The 22,001-nt window shown below is 36.4% G+C and overlaps 1 protein-coding gene across 1 annotated transcript in view; it reads right to left on the reverse strand.

Moving 5' to 3' along the window:
* Window positions 1–13,944, reverse strand: part of LOC145669133 (trypsin-2-like) — a 106,127-nt gene extending 92,183 nt beyond the window's left edge. The window contains exons 1-2 of the mRNA XM_081737479.1: window positions 13,829–13,944; window positions 678–825 (exon numbers count right to left, since the gene is read on the reverse strand). Of these exons, the coding sequence (XP_081593605.1) occupies window positions 678–807 (130 nt within the window). The 5' untranslated portion in view covers window positions 808–825; window positions 13,829–13,944. The remainder of the gene's footprint in view (window positions 1–677; window positions 826–13,828) is intronic.
* Between the last annotated feature and the right edge of the window lie 8,057 nt (window positions 13,945–22,001).

Genomic DNA, 22,001 nt, shown 5'->3' on the forward strand with positions numbered 1-22,001 from the left:
GGGTTAATGACGATGAGTTTTGGTGGGTCAGAATGGGTTACAGTGGGTGGTGGGTCGGAGTGGGTCATAGTGGATCAGTGTTGGTCACGTTAGTTCATGAGTCAGTGGTCGTGGGTCACGGTTGATGGTGGGTCAAGTTTTTAGCCACGTCACCTCTGCAGGCGGCTTTCCTGGCATGGCAGGAGAACTGTAATCCTAGAAAATGCATGTTGTGGTGCAGATATTCTGGGCTGTGTAGTGTCTGCACACAACCAGATAGTATTTATCAAAGTACATGACCATGATTTTCTGTATTCCCACATAAGGACGGAGGATGCACGGGATTTCCCTTCATTTTCGGCTGCACAGATTGCTACTGACTAAGCAATAAATTTGTGTGTAGCTTGGTACAGAAAATCTTGCGTGTGATACATAATCCAGCTTAATTTCGACTGTCCGGATTTTCTAGACTAAAAGTAAGATTATTCTCTCCTTGTGTTTTCTGCCTTTTTGTACAAATTTGTGCGCATTTCGGTGGATCATAGCGCTAAGAATAAGCGCTGGTAGCTATATTTACATTCGTCATACTTTTATCCTACTTTTAGTGCGAAAAATTACCTCCCAAATTTCGTTGGAAATGTTTCAAAACACCTTTTGTACACATGTTATAAGAAGCAACTCTGGACATGCTCGCATACCTTGACAAATGACACTGATGAATGAGAAGGACACAAATAGTTTCAGAAATTTCTGTTGACATTTACTAAATATTGTCTCTTGATATTCTTGTGATGAAAATGGTAGAATTGTTATCCTTCTTAAAAGCATCACGGTAGAGAAATAAATCTGTAAGGAAATAGAGAGCTTAAATGAGTTTCATCACATCACAATATATCATATAATGTACAATATATGCTGCTTAATTGTGATTTGGAACTTAGCATAGAAGTACGTACGTAGGCTTATACTACGGATTTACCTTTTTGTACGTTAGCACCCTTTTCTATTAACTATACACAAGACATAGCGCTACAATATAAAGTGGTATGAGCTACAAGGTATGAACACTAGCCACGAAGTAATTAACTTCCTGATCAAAGCAGTATATATACTCTTAAAATATATCTAGTTGGTCAGTTGGAGTTTTATTAGTAATCTTGAATTTTCCAAACCTGTAATGAATAATTTACAACTCACTTCCATTGCATTTTCATGTATTACTAATTACAGCTTTCAAATGCAACTTCGTTACTTACTTATTTCGCAAGTATTGCAAACTTATCCAGCAGGAGTAACCATTCATGGAATTTAGTCATATTTCAAAATATAATCTACAACATAAGACTGTAAGGTCCGTGAAAATATTATGTGGGTAAATATTGGGACTAGAAGTCAAGTCTCAGAAATTTGTAGTTATGTTTTCTTTCCATTGAGCCCCGTCTTTCTTTATATTTTTCTTTAAGTAAATCCTGGCGAATAACTTGACTCGTAGTGCAATTATGCTAAGAATATGTTGAAGCCAAATCATTCGGCCAGCCGTGTGTAACTTTCGTGCTGCCACTCCACTAGGTGCATTCGCTATGAGTTGGGTGAAATGAAACCACATCTCACCCATGATTGGATCACATCTACCAAAGTAATAGATAACCTGACAAGTGGTTAAGATTGTCGCTGTAAAACAATGTGGAAGGAAGGTGCCGGAAATAACTCGCTAAAAATATCGACAAGAAATATGTCAAGATTGTATGAAGCTTACATCATGGACAGAAAACGAAAAACTTCAAAAACCCGTAGCCAGTACTTTCGGAAGCGATCGTCGTCATCTGAAGAGAATATTGAAATCAGACGTATGGCAACATTATAAATTACGAAGCCATTCAATGAGAACCTGAATATAACAATTTCCCAACATACAACAACAACGGGAACTGAAAGATGTCTGGCCTGCAAGTTGCACCCCCACACGCAAACCGCATGTGAAAATTACAGACAAACCTCAAAGTCACTGCTGGGCGAAAGACTGCCTTCAATGGAATGTAAAAAGGTAGTGAGAAGCGATGTGGAGCGATGAGAGCAGATTTACACAGTTTAAATCCAATGCGAGACGATGGGTGCAACGGAACAGAACGAAGCTCTTCATCCAGATTCCATTGTTCCTATTGTCCAAAGTCACAGAACTGGTGAAGGATATCTGGAACGTCTGGAGGAATTATTAAGCACTTAATGGAATAGTTGTTTCCAGATGACGATGTAAGAACGCCAACGCGATATCACATAGTTCTAAGGTTGTTCAGCGGTTGTTTACTGATAACAGTAGGATGTTTGCATTTCAATTGGCCAGTAAAAAGCTCCAACACAAGCCCGATTGAAAACCTCTGGGACGAGTTGGAAACCCCGTTAAATTCTTGACCAGTTGCCCAGGAATTTAACAGAACTGGACGCAGCATTTCATCAAGTATGGAACAATATGTATCTCAATAGATTCCACAACCTTATTGCATCACTTCTACGACGTGTGGTAGCTGCATACTGTGCTAGGAGTGGAAGCAGTAAGTACTGAGATGAGAGCCAAGACATCTGGCCAGGACCTTTACTTCTCGACTAATTTACCTAACAAACTATATGTATTTCTGGAAATATCATGTAATAAGTTTCAGAATTATTTATTGTTCTTACTATCGGCACTCGGAGGTGATTTTGATGTGAACTTTATTCCTTAGGTCTAATATTGACAGATTTTAAAATATAGTAAATATGTTACTCAATGATTTACATAGAAGGTAACTTAAGTCAATAGTTTAAAATAAAATGAAAGCTTAAGTACGATTCAAATTTGCTTTATGAGTAAACACACTGGTCTCTCTTGTCATAATTTCTAATCTAATACAAATTAATTAGACAAATACTGAGTATAAATAAAATAGTGCTGTCATATAAAGTAGAGCCTAACGATGGAATGAACACGTAACCCATATTGTACTAATATCATATACCTTGCGTTTCTTTCTTACAATAAAATCCGAATTTACTTCCTTTCGCATTAATTGTCTTAAGGGGACAGACTACTAAATATTTTTCAAAACCTGACAATTTTTCTTTTGCCAGTTTTTCGTAAATGAAAAGAGACAACGAAATGTAACTTACCTCAATAATAGATAATGTTATTCTACGAACGAAAATAGGAATCGGAAGAATTTTCAGTGTTGCCATCCATAGAAATTACAGTGTGACCAGAATTTGAATTACCCAAAAATCTAGGTTAAGGCAACGACTAGAAAACTGAACTCAACTGTAACTGATGACTTATCATGCTGTCTGTGTTCCTTGTTTACTACTTTTTAAATAATATTTGTATTTATTTTGTAATAACTTATTTATTTTGTAATAACGTATGTAAGTTATTACAGAATAAATACAAATATTATTTGAAAAGTAGTTAACAAGAAACACAGACAGTGTGATAAATCATCAATTACCGTTGAGTTCATTTTTCTAGTCGTTGCCTTAACCTAGATTTTTGGGTAATTCAAATTCTGGTCACACTGTAATTTCTATGGATGGCAACACTGAAAATTTTTCCGATTCGTATTGTCGGGTGTAGAATAACACAAGTTACATTTCATTATCTCTTTTCATTTACGGAAACTGGCAAAAGAAAAATTGTTAGGTTTTGAAAAATATTTAGTAGTCTGCCTCCTTAATCACAAGCAACAGAAACAATTGAGAAATAGCAAAGAAAGTACACACGATGTTCCATGAAAGCTGGATAACTTTTTGAAAGTGTCATGTTTATTTTTTCAATTTGATATGAATTCACCCTTTGCCTCTGACTATTCCAAACAATAAGAGTAAACCTTAAGTCTTAGACAAACACCATATTTTATAAGTACCATAAAAAGTTTGCAAATTTAAGTCATTAATGAATATACATATATAAATTGGAATAAAGTCACTCCTGATTCCTGAGCAATTTCAACCTTAAACAGTACAGATAATTGAAAAGTATGAAGGAAAATATACAAAATATTCCATCAAAGCCCAATAATTTTCACGAGTTTTTTTCTTATTTATATTAAGAATCTTCTACGTTGAAAGTGGATTTATGGCGTTTCACCCACCTTACCAACGACCACTTTTCAAGCAATGGGGATAACCTGAAAACTTCAAGCAAAATACTATGAACAACATAGTGTAAAAATCGAATAATATTGTGTATACCAAAGTCATACTGGAAAATTGTTTACATATCACATTAAGTATATGTGTAAAATTTTAACATAGAATTGATCTTGGCCACCTTTGTCCCTTATTATTGACATATTTTGACTTTAAAAGATATGTTTGTTTCCTAAGATTCGAGAAAGACATGCAAGAATTATCATTAGAATATAATAAATGTTCATGGAAAACGTGGGGAGAAAGCAGACGGACGGACACAAATGATGCTTGAGTCGAAGGTAGAAGGTCATTTGCGATCACTTCAATAAATAAAATTAGTGTTACCATGCGAGAGAAGCGAGAGAAAAAATTTTGGTTCAAAGTTTTCATTTCTCCCACCCTCCTTCAAGAATTTAGTCACCATCCGATAAGAGTAATTGTTCATTTTCAAAGGAAACTCAGTTCATATTTCATGAGCGATACACTTTATTATTATTATTATTATTATTATTATTATTATTATTATTATTATTATTATTATTATTATTATTATTATTATTATTATTATTATTATTATTATTATTATTATGAAAGTTGCGTGTGCAATCTGTACTTCAAATTGGATTCACTCTGTTGCCCTTGGTTAATATCAATCACAAGCAGTGGAACCTATTGGGAAGCACAAAGATATCACAAGCAATGTTTCATAGTAATATCAACACTTCTATCAAATATAATTAGAATTTTAACTTCTCTTCAAAAAGGTAGGATGAATCCATCCCTTTTTACTGGGATCATATTGATATGCTTCCAAGAAACAACACATTTTATTTCATGAAAATCCTATACGTTCTAGGAAAATTAGTGATTTTTAAGACATTCCGTTGCCTCTGATTTATTCCAGCCACAACAATCTTAAATCTTAGGTAAAACACGTCCTATCCTTCATAAAATTCGAAGAGATTTTATAACATTTAACGTGCAATATATATATATATATATATATATATATATATATATATATATACAGAGGGTTTTGATTAATTCGTGTGTCAATTTCATTTGTTCACTGTGCAAAAGTGGTATTAGTCCGGGATCCACAGTACATGCCCGTGAAAATTTGTGGGTGCACGGAATTTTATTGTTGCATCGTGTTCTTCGACCTATCGCTTTCTACTTTTTCTTGGGTAGACATCTCAACTATGGTCGCTTACCTCCACAGACACCATTTTCCAATATGGCCGCCATATAAGCAATCAGCATACATAACTAAGGAACTAAGTCACCTAGGAAAGTGATCTTGGTGTACAATCATGGGTTTTCGGGGTCTGGGAATTCAAATATTACCTTACATTTGCGATATATTGAAGTCTTGTGTATAATATAGCCAGGGGCGTGCGCAGAAATTTATTTCGGAGGATGTTCAATGCTGACACGTAGATACCAAGTCATTTCAACTTAAGAGATTTCACAATAAAAACTCTTGACAACTTCGACTTTGAGGACAAGTCATCGCTCTCAGGTAAATTTGGAAGTCATCATACTGCCATGGCTCTTTTTCAACATAAGACATCACAGAAAGAAAAAACATTTCACAAACTGCACTGATGAAGAGAACTTGTAAACTTCAGTGTGAGCTACCGTGTCAAAAAATACTAAATCGAAGAAAGAGTACAATCAAACCTGCTCTTTTGAACAACTTTAAAGTAGCTGAGGATGTTGGCATTCATTCATCTGATGAGGCATCCACATGTGCTCTAAAAACTGAGTGTTATTTCTCTTACTCGATGTGGTGCGTTTTTAGGCGACATTCAGCCTGTATCACCAATGTGGAGCAGTATACAATCTTTAATTTCATCCAAGATTGCACCAATTAAACAAGTTGGGTTTCTGTCAGTCATTCCTTCCCCAGTTACTGATTACGCTATTGTGTGTACTGCCCTTTAAAAATTTGAATCTCTGAGACAACAATTGAGACAACCCAACCTTCCGGTTTTCTGCGACGAAGGAGTGTTCTATACAGTAGCGGACATAGTTCTCAGTAACCCCGAGGAATTTCATGGCGTATTGCCAATGCTTGGAATGTTTCATTGCACAAAAGTGGCTCTACAGTGTGGTAAGAGGTGCCTCCTTGGTAGCGGTTTCGATGATGATCTGGTTGAAACAGAAATCTTCGGAGTGAATTCAGTTAAAGTGTACTAAATAAAAAATATTATGTTCAGGCCTTTCAAGGAATGTTAATTGTCTTTGATGTACTCGAGAAAATGATTTGGGATGCTTTCTGGGGTAGTAACGAAAAGGAAGCAAACAACAATTTGCTCAAAGAAGTAAATCAGTTTTGACTGGTCTTGCAAAATAAAGAAAAAGAAAAGTGTAAATTCCTCCATGCTCAAATCAACAATTAAGAGACTGCTATTTAAGACTTGTGAACGAATGTATCGAGAAATAAGAACTTTGAGGTTACCTAACATTGTAGGAAACCTTATGTCTGATCGCAAAGGAGACTGGAATTTACATGTTGAGACCGTTGAGTCATTAATCCCTATATTTGAGCATTTCAATTGCCTGAATTATTTACGTTATGGATTATGGTACTTGGAGCTAATGAAGCGCCTTGAAATAGTTGCTTGTATGAAAAGTTCTTGGATGGTCAGTTTGTAGTTCCTGAAAAGATTGTGCACCATTACACGCAGTAGTCCCCGATATGAAACTGGAACAAACAACCAACGAGCTCAAAAAGTACGAGAGGAATCATTGGACAAACGCGTAAAACTCAGTACGTCACTGAATGGCAACTGATTTATCACGAAGTTCTCGCCATTGTCAATGTTTGTAACAACCTTACAAGTGCACATTAATCACAAAGAAACATCAATTAACAGGGAAGCAAAGTCAATAGTTTCACTTCTAATGTCACATGTTTGCTTCAGTTCATAATAGAAGAAGGTAATCCATTCAAAACACACACAATATTGTGACAAAATAAATTGTTCCTGAAGATGTGAGGGCAAAACTTTTAGGTGTATTAAGAGATGGGAGACATAACTATGAGAAGTTTAGGAAAGAGCGCTTTGTTATCAAGGAAAGGAAACTGACGAACAGAATTGAAAAACCTGTGTCCCCCGCCTTCAAAAGTCTTATCATAAACAACACAACTGTGACACCTACCATCATCAAGGCAAGGAATTTTTCACAGATTCAGAAGAAAATCGATATTGAAAAGAAAGAGGCTTGACAATGGAAGAAATACTCTCTCATGATCCCATAAATTCAAGTCAGTTGTTTGAAGGTGATGCATCTTGGGAACCAACAAAACATGAGTTAGTGTTACATTTGGAGATAAAATCGACAAGAACACATTTCATCCAGAATTTCTGGAACGGACTACTGTAGTTGTTGATTTTATGTCGCAGATAAGAATGATGAAGATGTCATTATTTAAGAACTTTGGGAAAGCAATAGACACCGTTATTGAACGAACGACTAAAGTATGCCCAGCCAAAGAAAAACACTTTATTTTTGACAGTTTACTCAAAGAAATTGCGAGAGTACGTCGATCACACAACACCGGATCTATTCATCTTGCTCGCCTTCAGTCTCAGACTCACATACCAATTCAAATTGAAAACGTCTGGAATACCGTTCAAAATAAAATAAAACTGCAAGCATTAACCCCAAAAAAAGTGATACTTGAAAAACCTTCAACAGACTTAATTCTTGTTATAAGCGGAATGGTAATAAACGACAGTGTCTTTCCTGCTACAGTATGCTTAAAAGGGAAAGTAACTAATATTGAAACGGTCACATGAAAGATTGAAGAAACCGACCAATGAATTGTGCCTCACACGTACTGGGCAGTTGAAAGCGGCACGCAGCGAGTTGTTGTGATGTACAATGATACTGATATGGTTGTTTTGGTTCTAAGATATTTGCAACCTTAAGTAGTAAAGAGCTGAAGCAATTGTGGGTATGTTTGGAGTGGAAGAAAAGCGTCGTTTCATTCCTATTCACCACTTATATGATACACCTGGAGACAAAATGAGTAGCGTCATCTTCAACGCTCACATTTTCACTGGCAATAACACTGTAAGTAAAGTAGGTACAAAAATGCAGCACTGAATGCACAACCAATAAATTATCTTCTTCATGTTGCTAAAACCAGTAGTATCTCAGCTAAAGACATAAGGAATGCAGAAACATATTTAACGAAAGTGAGGGCCAGATCGACTGAAGTGAAACTTTTGATGCTTTAATCTATGAACTTCATCGATTGAGCGTAAACCCACCAGCTGCCACCCACTTCATTTGCTATTCGAGGCCACATTAGAGGCGCGAACTTGGTCATCAGAGAATCTCTGTTGTTATTAGAAAAGAAACACATTACTGAAAACCCTGTGGAATTTGGATGGGAGGAAGTAAACGGTTTCCTGAGACCAGAAAGTGTTTCCGACCATTGCCAGATGCTGTATTGCGAGTGTGTTCTTGCAAAACAAACAATTGTAAACAATGTATATGTAAGAAATTTCAAGTGTTGTGTACAGTGCACTGTCTTTGTCAGAAGTGCTGTGAAAATTCTCAGTTGTGTCACATGCATTTTGTTTTAGACTTGTAAATTTGGACACATATTAAGTAATCTTTAACCTGTATTAGCAAAAAAAAAAAAAAAAAAAAAAAAAAAGTAGTTTAAATAAGAAAGTTGCTCAAATATGAGATATAGTATTCATATTTTAAATTTTGACAGAAAAATTAGCATACATCAAACATGACAAAATAATATTAGAGACTATAAATATTGTGATTGCTCAAATATTGTGTATAATGTTGTTTATGTGTGTTAAATATTGTAAGAATATTCAGTTGTTTAGTCACATCAGCACCTTTTCTAATAGTTTAATTTGTTTATATTAATGATATTTTGGACCATCAATAAATATTAATTCATGATGGTACTAATAGCACAATATTTGATATACTGCTTTCACATTTATTGTAATCCTTAAACTATTTTGTATATCAACTTTGTTTTCGGTATAAAGCATTTTCAAAAACTCCATTTTTTAATTTCTTATAATTTTGTTTCCATCTATTCGAAATTCGTCAGATCATAATGATAGTATTTGACACTAAGGTTCATTCGATATACATTGTCCTGTTTGTTTCACTTGCGTTGTTATTATTATTATTTTGGAAAGCTTCAAAGTTTGGTTGTTTTTAATATTTGTGATACTGTAGCGTCGTTAGTTTACAAAACTGAACAATAAGTGTGATATTGTTTGTTTTCTTTCTAATGTAGAATTGACATTTGTAATAACCTGATGTAGTGACATTTGAAAAAATACATCTTTGTGTTGGATTAGCAACACTGCTAATCTGGTGGTAATAAAGAGCACACCAAAATGTCTCTCTCTTCGTGGTATACAGATATAATTGAAACATTATCTTGCTTCGGTTTGTAGCTTTCCAGATAATCCTGTGGATGAATTAAAATGACCCACACTATATATGTAGTGTATTTTTGTCTGTAATATGTAAAATTCTTCAATATATAGCAATTTCATGGTAATATTTGAATTCCTTGACTTTGAAAACCTAAGATTCGATACCAAGATGACTTTCCTAGGTGACTTAGTTCCTTAGTTATGCATGCTGGTTGCTTATTTGGCGGCCATATTGGAAAATGGCGTCTGTGGAGATAAGCAACCATAATTGAGATGTCTACCCAAGAAAAAGTAGACAACGATAGGTCGAAGAACACGATGCATCAATAAAACTCCGTGCACCTACAAATTTTTACGGGCATGTACTGTGGATCCAGGACTATATGAGGTAAAGCCGTGCAATTTGGTGTAACTTTGGACGAAGGACATAAGTTTTGTTTCTCCATAGAAGCATGCCACTTCTACTAAAGATTGAAGAGATATAGGGTCAAAGGTCAAATTTCGATTTTTTCCTTATGGGATTGCAATGGTAAATTCTGAAAGAGCCTGGAAAAACATAAATCGAAGTGATAACAAAGAAAAAGCTATATGGTATTTTTCTATGTCGCAAGCCGGCCAAATATGCGTCAATCAAGTGTCAAGGTCAGAGGTGACGGTCAGATCAAGGTCACAGATCACCTTGAGAACCCATTTGACATGATGAAGTACGGACATTGCGTTGTTTTCATTGTATTCAAATGGGTTCTCAAGATGACCTGTGACCTTGATCTGACCGTCACCTCTGACCTTGACACTTGATTGACGCATATTTGGCCGGCTTGCGACATAGAATCATACCATATAGCTTTTTCTTTGTTATCACTTCGATTTATGTTTTTCCAGGCTCTTTCAGAATTTAGCATTGCAATCCCATAAGGAAAAAATCGAAATTTGACCTTTGACCCTATATCTCTTCAATCTTTAGTAGAAGTGGCATGCTTCTATGGCGAAACATTCTTTTTCCAAGATACTGTATATTTCACTCCTTACCTATGATAAATTTCAATTCCAAACAATAAGTAATTTTAAAGTCTAAAATGGAACAAGAGGATATGTTTGAAAAAATTACGAATTCACGAAATTTATGGTGGAATATAACTTAAAATTATGAGATATATTTATCTTCTCACTATGAACTGATTTGGAACCCAACCAGTGTAAATGATTATAATGCTTGGACGAAAATAGAGAAAATAGAAAGTATACTGCCTCAAATTCGGTGTTTACCGAAGATTCAAAAAATGATATTTTATAAGAAAGATATACTTATTATTGTTTGAAGATAGCGCGAATAAATAATAATAATAAAACATACGTTATATCCATTAAAATGTATAAACTTTTACTAAAATTTCTGTTAGCTTCTAGAGAAGATATACTTAATTATTTTACTAGAAAGTATGATTTCACAATCTTGCCTCTAATTTAAAATTGATAATTTCTGGGAAATATACTATATATTTACATGACTTTTATACTTTAATGTGGAATTTCTTTTGTTTTAACTGATTTCAGCCTTAAATGATATACTTTATTGGAAAGTCTCGAAGGAAGCACGCACAAAGTTTCATGAAAATAGACATAAGTTTTAGTTACTTTCGTTAATCTTTTCTTCATTTTTTTTTTAAATGGAATGAATTTACCCCTTTCCGCAGGTTAATATTAACCCTGAAAAATAGTCTTAAAAACCCTTATCTTTCGTAAAAGTATATATTAACCTATACGCGAGTTCCCCCTCTCTTTACGTGTCAACCCGAAGCAATGGACTCCCTTGGTAAGCCTTAAAGAAAGAAGATGAAAATTTAGCAATTTCTTGAAAATGTGTATTTAAACTGTCTTTAAGATGAAAAAAAAAATTCACTTCGTTGGTCCTTGACGCAGTGTAACCCAAAACAATAAGTTTGTTTCCTAAAGCAGAAGGAAATTACTAACCAAGTATCTTGGAAATTTGAGAAAGTCTAGTCACATTATCTTAAAACAAACACAGCAGTGGGGATTCAGTCGAATACTGTAGTAGAACAATCACTTTAAAAGTAACATTTCATTCCCGTATTTTTAGTGATGAAAAGTACTTAGCCTCATAAACTGTGAATAAAATTTACTTTCAGTGCCTTAAATAATAGTTTTAACATGCTTTAAAGATCATACTATTATTAGAACTTCCAATATGGACAAGAATTAATGTATATTGCTAGTTTGTTGTAATAATTCCTTTATATATATATATATTTCAAAATAACCACTGAATTCTGTTCTATTCTTGATATCATGATAAAATTATTCTTTGAGAGACTTCTACTTCTAATGCAGTGAGTAGTCGAGTGTTCCAATACTGTACATTCGCATTAGCATAACACCAATACAAAATTGAGACTTGAATTGAGACGACAAAATTGAGAGTCACGACAGTGATTTTTTCCAACCCTTCAACTTTCATTCCAAAATAGGTTCCTATGATTCCGGGACCTGTGCCACTTTGATTTTTCTTTCTAAGGTAATTAAAACGTATTTTACAGTATATATAGTTGCACGTAAGAAGATACATAATATGAATTTTTTAATTTAAAATAGAAAAATACAGTATGATAATTAATTATAAAGTACTAATTTTATTTCATCACTTTCAGCCCAACAAATGAAATTCAAACAATTCGCTCCCTGGGTCGTGGTCATCAATACTGCGTCTTATCCTTTGTCTTGCAGTCAAGTCTTGGTCCTGCATTTCGTAGTCTTGGTTATCTTTCATGCTATACAAGAGCCAAGAATGCTCGCCTCATCGGTACAAATGAAGACCAAGTGTGATTTTGATTATGGTCTTTCATACTATACGGAAAGCAAGAAAATACGCTCATCGCTACTTGGTGATCACCAAAACAAGGCCAAGAGCAAGATTATTATGCACTTCGTCTTGCATATCCAATCTTTATCTTGTTCTTGTATCGGTGTCCTTGGGCTTGGTGAAATAAAATGAAATATTCAGTTTAAGGACCCTCGATTCTGCACCGAGGCTAAGGGATATGGTGACCATGAGAAATGAATGAAATGGTGGAATGAAGAAAGTGGGAGGAAACAGGAGAACCCCGAAAAAACCCACTACAATGCGTTTTTCCACCACAAAGCCCACTTATTACAAGCTGGGATCGAACCATGGACACCATCAGTGGCGGAGCCAAGTGAGGGCCAAGGGGGACCAGGCCCCCTTGCTTAAATTCTTGGCCCCCTAGTGGTCCCCCACACAGATGATGCTATTATAGGTCGACAAACGCTGAGTTGCCTGTGGCTACAAGTGAAACTACTTCCGAAACATCTTTCGACAACGAAGTTACGAACTGCAGAATACCGTTGCGTTCCGAATAAAATAGCTCCACTCGTTTTAGTTTGAAGTACAGGAAGATCTAATTCACGGAAATCTGTGGGATGCTTGCATTGACCTCGCCACCTGGACATTCATTTTAACCTCTGTCCATTATCTAGTTATCTCCTTTGTTTTTGACAAACAACCAGAAAAATAGAAAATCAGTCGGCATTCCCATTCGCTTCAATGTTGAAAGTCATACTAAAATATGATATACATACTTACAAATAACATGCACTGCAGCAAAACATTACACTTGTGTTGGACGAAAAAAGTCTTCGTACACTAAGTAATTGATTTCCATTGATTATGGCGACATTGAACAAATGCATAGCATCAATTAAATGATTTGGTATTATTATTATTATTATTATTATTATTATTATTATTATTATTATTATTATTTGATTATTGTTAATAATAATAATAATAATAATAATAATAATAATAATAATAATAATAATAATAATAATAATAATAATAATAATAATAATAATAATATGAGTTTATCTACCAAACAACTATTTATTGATTAATAAAAATGATTAATCAATTATATTTAGTTACGTATGGTGGATGACTTCAGATTATATTATTTACTGACCGACAGTATCCCACGCTGTCGTATCTGTGCATAAGAGGTAAGTTCTAATCTTCTCTTTGTAGAAGCTAAGTAAAAGAACCTGTTTTACCTCGAAATGCTTAATTATAATTTTATTTACACAAAGACAATTCTAACATACAAGATGATATTAACGATGCTATTTGCATATACGAGTTACTTGACGCTAGGAAACTAAAACTATGCTCAGACTGTCTTCCTTAGCTAACTTTACAAGTGGTAGCAATTGAAACTCACATGAGTATATGGTAACCTCTCACCCGAAGTCCAAGGTTAATCTCTTTGCACATGGCTAAAAAAAAATGTCTCTGTTGCCTCCGTTTTCACTCTCCCCCTGTGCCAGCCTGAATCCCCATTATATTACCAAATGTTATCATGTTTAATTTCAAATTAAGTGCTTTATGATTTTCTTTTCAATTATAAAGTCTCATTAGTTTCTATCACCGTTGTCCCTTAGGACAAGTTATTATAACAAAGGAAAAACATATTAATGGTTCCTCTTGATTACTTTTCAAGGCTTTTTCTTATAATTCACTTAAGCACTATCACTTTTTTTTACAAATTATCAAATCCATTTATTCCTTTTTTTTTTTTTTTTTCATAAAATCTGTTTTCAACACATTATATTATCGTGCGGTATTAAAACAAACCTGGAACTTTTGATATTTATTTACCTCCATCATTCCATCCGGAAAATTAGTGTGATCTGTACACGAGGGAGTGTTTTCGGGCTGCTAAAATTAAGATTACTGGTGCCATGCTATAACTTTGAGTTTCGCCTTATCTCAAGTAGATGCAGACATGTCAGAAGGTTTGATCCTTGTAGATACACTAGTTCAAACGCTGTTCAAGATGAGGTCTGGTAAATATGACTCTCAACGAACAATATTCGAACAAATTTATCAAGAATGTTTGGAGATGTGCAAAGAAAATGGTCTCGAATTCCAGAGCCGGAAACAAATAGAATATAGGGGTTCCTCGTGGAAACGAACTAGACATCCGCCATCGAAATATCACAAATTCATTTTGGATGAATCTTTTCCTTCATTGGATGCAGAAAACGAATTTTCTAAAGATAAGATATATATCAAAAGACATTTTTCTCCCTACTATTGATAGACAATCACTGATATGGAAAATCGCTTTGTATCATGTTGCAAAATCATCAGATCAATCACCACTCAACATCCAAAAAGTAAAAACTTTTTTAAATTACAACATTGTCGAGCCTATAACCCAGCATTATGGAGTGATCTGCAAACATTAAAGTGAGAACACAAAATCCTCCCAAAATCCTCCCAAGAGCAACCCAAAAGCATAAAAAGCATATAAAGCATAACAGCAATTTACACATATGGTCGGTACCTTGAACATGATTGTGATTGTCTACGAGTCCAGAAGAAACTATTTTTAAAAGCATAATTTTAGAAAATAAAGCATAAAACATAATTTAAAATATATAGCACAATTCTTGGAAAATTCTCTTTAACTGAAAGTTTAACATACTGTATTAATATGTTTTAAAACCAATATTTACAATGCAAAATCATTGAGAACATAACAACGCAACAATGAAAAGCTTATTTTCATTTCTGTAAACTTTTCGGTGTAATCCTTTGATGTGGAGAAAAGAAAAAAGTAAAAGCAGAAATTTTTCCGCCAACAATGAATAGTATGCAAGAACTCCATACCATATTGTTATGTTTACTTTTTGAACTTAAGCACTTTCTGTACTTTTTGGTGGCATCTTTTACTTTCCCTTTCAGTATATACGTACCTGTAAGGCGCTCACAAATGATAGAAAAAATTTATTCGAGCAAAGCACATCTCTTTACAATGAATTAAGTAGAAAGTTCGGTTAGAGGGAAGCAAACTGTGCCCCATCTTTTTTCGCTTGATTCTTGTAGTATGTGACGAGACAAACATGACGGTACCAAAATTATTGAAATTGCACCGGGGGAACATGGGTAATTTGGGTAATTTTGTACCTTAGTATGGAAAATGAAGGGGAGGGAGCAAACTGGGCCAAATCTTTTTTTCATTAATTCTTGTAGTATGTGACGAGACAAACACCACGGTACCAAAATTATCGAAATTGCACCGGGAGAACATGGGTAATTTGGGTAATTTTGTAGCTTAGTATGGAAAATGAAGGGGAGGGAGCAAACTGGGCCCCATCTTTTTTGATTGATTCTTGTAGTATGTGACGAGACAAACACCACGGTACCAAAATTATCGAAATTGCAACGGGGGAACATAGGTAATTTGGGTAATTTTGTAGCATGGTATGGAAAATGAAGGGGAGGGAGCAAACTGGGCCCCATCTTTTTTTGATTAATTCTTGTAGTATGTGACGAGACAAACACCACGGTACCAAAATTATCGAAATTGCACCGGGGGAACATGGGTAATTTGGGTAATTTTGTAGCTTAGTACGGAAAATGAAGGGGAGGGAGCAAACTGGGCCCCATCTTTTTTTGATTGATTCTTGTAGTATGTGACGAGACAAACACCACGGTACCAAAATTATCGAAATTGCACCGGGGGAACATGGGTAATTTGGGTAAATTTGTAGCTTAGTATGGAAAATGAAGGGGAGGGAGCAAACTGGGCCCCATCTTTTTTCGCTTGATTCTTGTAGTATGTCACGAGACAAACATGACGGTACCAAAATTATCGAAATTGCACCGGGGGAACATGGGTAATTTGGGTAATTTTGTAGCTTAGTATGGAAAATGAAGCGGAGGGAGCAAACTGGGCCCCATCTTTTTTGATTGATTCTTGTAGTATGTGACGAGACAAACACCACGGTACCAAAATTATCGAAATTGCAACGGGGGAACATAGGTAATTTGGGTAATTTTGTAGCTTGGTATGGAAAATGAAGGGGAGAGAGCAAACTGGGCCCCATCTTTTTTTCATTAATTCTTGTAGTATGTGACGAGACAAACACCACGGTACCAAAATTATCGAAATTGCACCGGGGGGACATGGGTAATTTGGGTAATTTTGTAGCTTGGTATGGAAAATGAAGAGGAGGGAGCAAACTGGGCCCCATCTCTTTTTCATTAATTCTTGTAGCATGTGACGAGACAAACACCACGGTACCAAAATTATCGAAATTGCACCGGGGGAACATAGGTAATTTGGGTAATTTTGTAGCTTGGTATGGAAAATGAAGGGGAGGGAGCAAACTGGGCTCCATCTTCTTTTCATTAACTCTTGTAGTATGTGACGAGACCAACACCACGGTACCAAAATTATCGAAATTGCACCGGGGGAACATAGGTAATTTGGGTAATTTTGTAGCTTAGTATGGAAAATGAAGGGGAGGGAGCAAACTGGGCCCCATCTTTTTTGATTGATTCTTGAGGTATGTGATGAGACAAACACGACGGTACCAAAATTATCGAAATTGCACCGGGGGAACATGGGTAATTTGGGTAATTTTGTAGCTTAGTATGGAAAATGAAGGGGAGGGAGCAAACTGGGCCCCATGTTTTTTGATTGATTCTTGTAGTATGTGATGAGACAAACACGACGGTACCAAATTTATCGAAATTGCACTGGGGGAACATGGGTAATTCGGGTAATTTTGTAGCTTAGTATGGAAAATGAAGGGGAGGGAGTAAACTGGGCCCCATCTTTTTTTGATTGATTCTTGTAGTATGTGACGAGACAAACACCACGGTACCAAAATTATCGAAATTGCAACGGGGGAACATGGGTAATTTGGGTAATTTTGTAGCTTGGTATGGAAAATGAAGGGGAGGGGGCAAACTGGGCCCCATCTTTTTTTATTGATTCTTGTAGTATGTGACGAGACAAACACCACGGTACCAAAATTATCGAAATTGCAACGGGGGAACATAGGTAATTTGGGTAATTTTGTAGCTTGGTATGGAAAATGAAGGGGAGAGAGCAAACTGGGCCCCATCTTTTTTTCATTAATTCTTGTAGTATGTGACGAGACAAACACCACGGTACCAAAATTATCGAAATTGCAACGGGGCAAAATAGGTAATTTGGGTAATTTTGTAGCTTGGTATGGAAAATGAAGAGGAGGGAGCAAACTGGGCCCCATCTCTTTTTCATTAATTCTTGTAGCATGTGACGAGACAAACACCACGGTACCAAAATTATCGAAATTGCAACGGGGGAACATAGGTAATTTGGGTAATTTTGTAGCTTGGTATGGAAAATGAAGGGGAGGGAGCAAACTGGGCTCCATCTTCTTTTCATTAACTCTTGTAGTATGTGACGAGACCAACACCACGGTACCAAAATTATCGAAATTGCACCGGGGGAACATAGGTAATTTGGGTAATTTTGTAGCTTAGTATGGAAAATGAAGGGGAGGGAGCAAACTGGGCCCCATCTTTTTTGATTGATTCTTGAGGTATGTGATGAGACAAACACGACGGTACCAAAATTATCGAAATTGCACCGGGGGAACATGGGTAATTTGGGTAATTTTGTAGCTTAGTATGGAAAATGAAGGGGAGGGAGCAAACTGGGCCCCATGTTTTTTGATTGATTCTTGTAGTATGTGATGAGACAAACACGACGGTACCAAATTTATCGAAATTGCACTGGGGGAACATGGGTAATTCGGGTAATTTTGTAGCTTAGTATGGAAAATGAAGGGGAGGGAGTAAACTGGGCCCCATCTTTTTTTGATTGATTCTTGTAGTATGTGACGAGACAAACACCACGGTACCAAAATTATCGAAATTGCAACGGGGGAACATGGGTAATTTGGGTAATTTTGTAGCTTGGTATGGAAAATGAAGGGGAGGGGGCAAACTGGGCCCCATCTTTTTTTATTGATTCTTGTAGTATGTGACGAGACAAACACCACGGTACCAAAATTATCGAAATTGCACCGGGGGAACATAGGTAATTTGGGTAATTTTGTAGCTTGGTATGGAAAATGAAGGGGAGGGAGCAAACTGGGCCCCATCTTTTTTTCATTAATTCTTGTAGTATGTGACGAGACAAACACCACGGTACCAAAATTATCGAAATTGCACCGGGGGAACATAGGTAATTTGGGTAATTTTGTAGCTTGGTATGGAAAATGAAGGGGAGGGAGCAAACTGGGCCCCATCTTTTTTTCATTAATTCTTGTAGTATGTGACGAGACAAACACCACGGTACCAAAATTATCGAAATTGCACCGGGGGAACATAGGTAATTTGGGTAATTTTGTAGCTTGCTATGGAAAATGAAGGGGAGGGAGCAAACTGGGCCCCATCTTTTTTCATTAATTCTTGTAGTATGTGACGAGTCAAACACCACGGTACCAAAATTATCGAAATTGCACCGGGGGAACACAGGTAATTTGGGTAATTTTGTAGCTTAGTATGGAAAATGAAGGGGAGGGAGCAAACTGGGCCCCATCTTTTTTTCATTAATTCTTGTAGTATGTGACGAGACAAACACCACGGTACCAAAATTATCGAAATTGCAAAGGGGGAACATAGGTAATTTGGGTAATTTTGTAGCTTGGTATGGAAAATGAAAGGGAGGGAGCAAACTGGGCCCCATCTTTTTTTCATTAATTCTTGTAGTATGTGACGAGACAAACACCACGGTACCAAAATTATCGAAATTGCACCGGGGGAACATAGGTAATTTGGGTAATTTTGTAGCATGGTATGGAAAATGAAGGGGAGGGAGCAAACTGGGCCCAATAATTTTTTCATTAATTCTTGTAGTATGTGACGAAACAAACACCACGGTACCAAAATTATCGAAATTGCAACGAAGGAACATAGGTAATTTGGGTAATTTTGTAGCTTAGTATGGAAAATGAAGGGGAGGGAGCCAACTGGGCCCCATCTTTTTTTCATTAATTCTTGTAGTATGTGACGAGACAAACACCACGGTACCAAAATTATCGAAATTGCACCGGGGGAACATAGGTAATTTGGGTAATTTTGTAGCTCGCTATGGAAAATGAAGGGGAGGGAGCAAACTGGGCCCCATCTTTTTTTCATTAGTTCTTGTAGTATGTGACGAGACAAACACCACGGTACCAAAATTATCGGAATTACACCGGGGAAACATAGGTAATTTGGGTAATTTTGTAGCTTGGTATGGAAAATGAAGGGGAGGGAGCAAACTGAGCCCCATCTTTTTTTCATTAATTCTTGTAGTATGTGACGAGACAAACACGACGGTACCAAAATTATCGAAATTGCAACGGGGGAACATAGGTAATTTGGGTAATTTTGTAGCTTAGTATGGAAAATGAAGGGGAGGGAGCAAACTGGGCCCCATCTTTTTTTCATTAATTCTTGTAGTATGTGACGAGACAAACACCACGGTACCAAAAATTATCGAAATTGCACCGGAGGAACATAGGTAATTTGGGTAATTTTGTAGCTTGGTATGGAAAATGAAGGGGAGGGAGCAAACTGGGCCCAATCTTTTTTTTATTAATTCTTGTAGTATGTGACGAAACAAACGCCACGGTACCAAAATTATCGAAATTGCAACGGGGGAACATAGGTAATTTGGGTAATTTTGTAGCTTAGTATGGAAAATGAAGGGGAGGCAGCAAACTGGGCCCCATCTTTTTTTCATTAATTCTTGTAGTATGTTACGATACAAACACCACGGTACCAAAATTTTCGAAATTGAACCGGGGGAACATAGGTAATTTGGGTAATTTTGTAGTTTGGTATGGAAAATGAAGGGGAGGGAGCAAACTGGGCCCCTTCTTTTTTTCATTAATTCTTGTAGTATGTGACGAGACAAACACCACGGTACCAAAATTATCGGAATTGCACCGGGGAAACATAGGTAATTTGGGTAATTTTGTAGCTTGGTATGGAAAATGAAGGGGTGGGAGCAAACTGGGCCCCATCTTTTTTTCATTAATTCTTGTAGTATGTGACGAGACAAACACCACGGTACCAAAATTATCGAAATTGCAACGGGGGAACATAGGCAATTTGGGTAATTTTGTAGCTTAGTATGGAAAATGAAGGGGAGGGAGCAAACTGGGCCCCATCTTTTTTTCATTAATTTTTGTAGTATGTGACGAGACAAACACCACGGTACCAAAATTATCGAAATTGCAACGGGGGAACATAGGTAATTTGGGTAATTTTGTAGCTTGGTATGGAAAATGAAGGGGAGGGAGCAAACTGGGCCCCATCTTTTTTTCATTAATTCTTGTAGTATGTGACGAGACAAACACCACGGTACCAAAATTATCGAAATTGCACCGGGGGAACATGGATAATTTGGGTAATTTTGTAGCTTGGTATGGAAAATGAAGGGGAGGGAGCAAACTGGGCCCCATCTTTTTTTCATTAATTCTTGTAGTATGTGACGAGACAAACACCACGGTACCAAAATTATCGAAATTGCACCGGGGGAACATAGGTAATTTGGGTAATTTTGTAGCTTGGTATGGAAAATGAAGGGGAGGGAGCAAACTGGGCTTCATCTTTTTTTGATTGATTCTTGTAGTATGTGACGAGACAAACACCACGGTACCAAAATTATCGAAAATGCAACGGGGGAACATAGGTAATTTGGGTAATTTTGTAGCTTAGTATGGAAAATGAAGGGGAGGGAGCAAACTGGGCGCCATTAGTTCTTGTAGTATGTGACGAGACAAACACCACGGTACCAAAATTATCGAAATTGCAACGGGGGAACATAGGTAATTTGGGTAATTTTGTAGCTTGGTATGGAAAATGAAGGGGAGGGAGCAAACTGGGCCCTATCTTTTTTTCATTAATTCTTGTAGTATGTGACGAGACAAACACCACGGTACCAAAATTATCGAAATTGCAACGGGGGAACATAGGTGATTTGGGTAATTTTGTAGCTTGGTATGGAAAATGAAGGGGAGGGAGCAAACTGGGCCCCATCTTTTTTTCGTTAATTCTTGTAGTATGTGACGAGACAAACATGACGGTACCAAAATTATCGAAATTGCACCGGGGGAACATAGGTAATTTGGGCAATTTTGTAGCTTAGTATGGAAAATGAAGGGGAGGGAGCAAACTGGGCCCAATCTTTTTTTGATTGATTCTTGTAGTAGGTGACGAGACAAAAACCACGGTACAAAAATTATCGAAGTTGCACCGGGGGAACATTGGTAATTTTGATAATTTTGTAGGTTAGTATGGAAAATGAAGGGGAGGGAGCAAACTGGGCTCCATATTTTTTACAGGTAGAGAGAGCGGTGAGCGGTTCTTGGCCACAAGTGAGACTAACAGCAATACATCCTTGGAAGCAGGGTTAGCAAATACAGAATATGTTGCAGTAATCTGCGCCCCAAGTAAGATACCAGCAATGCATTGTTTGATCTAATGTCGTGTGAAATGTACGAGAATTTTGAAATGCTATTCAGTATATTATTAGTTTAATTATGTTGTGCAATGTT

Source organism: Thermobia domestica, chromosome 13, assembly GCF_964235325.1.
Source record: "Thermobia domestica chromosome 13, izTheDome1.hap1.1, whole genome shotgun sequence".
Classification (NCBI taxonomy): domain Eukaryota; kingdom Metazoa; phylum Arthropoda; class Insecta; order Zygentoma; family Lepismatidae; genus Thermobia; species Thermobia domestica.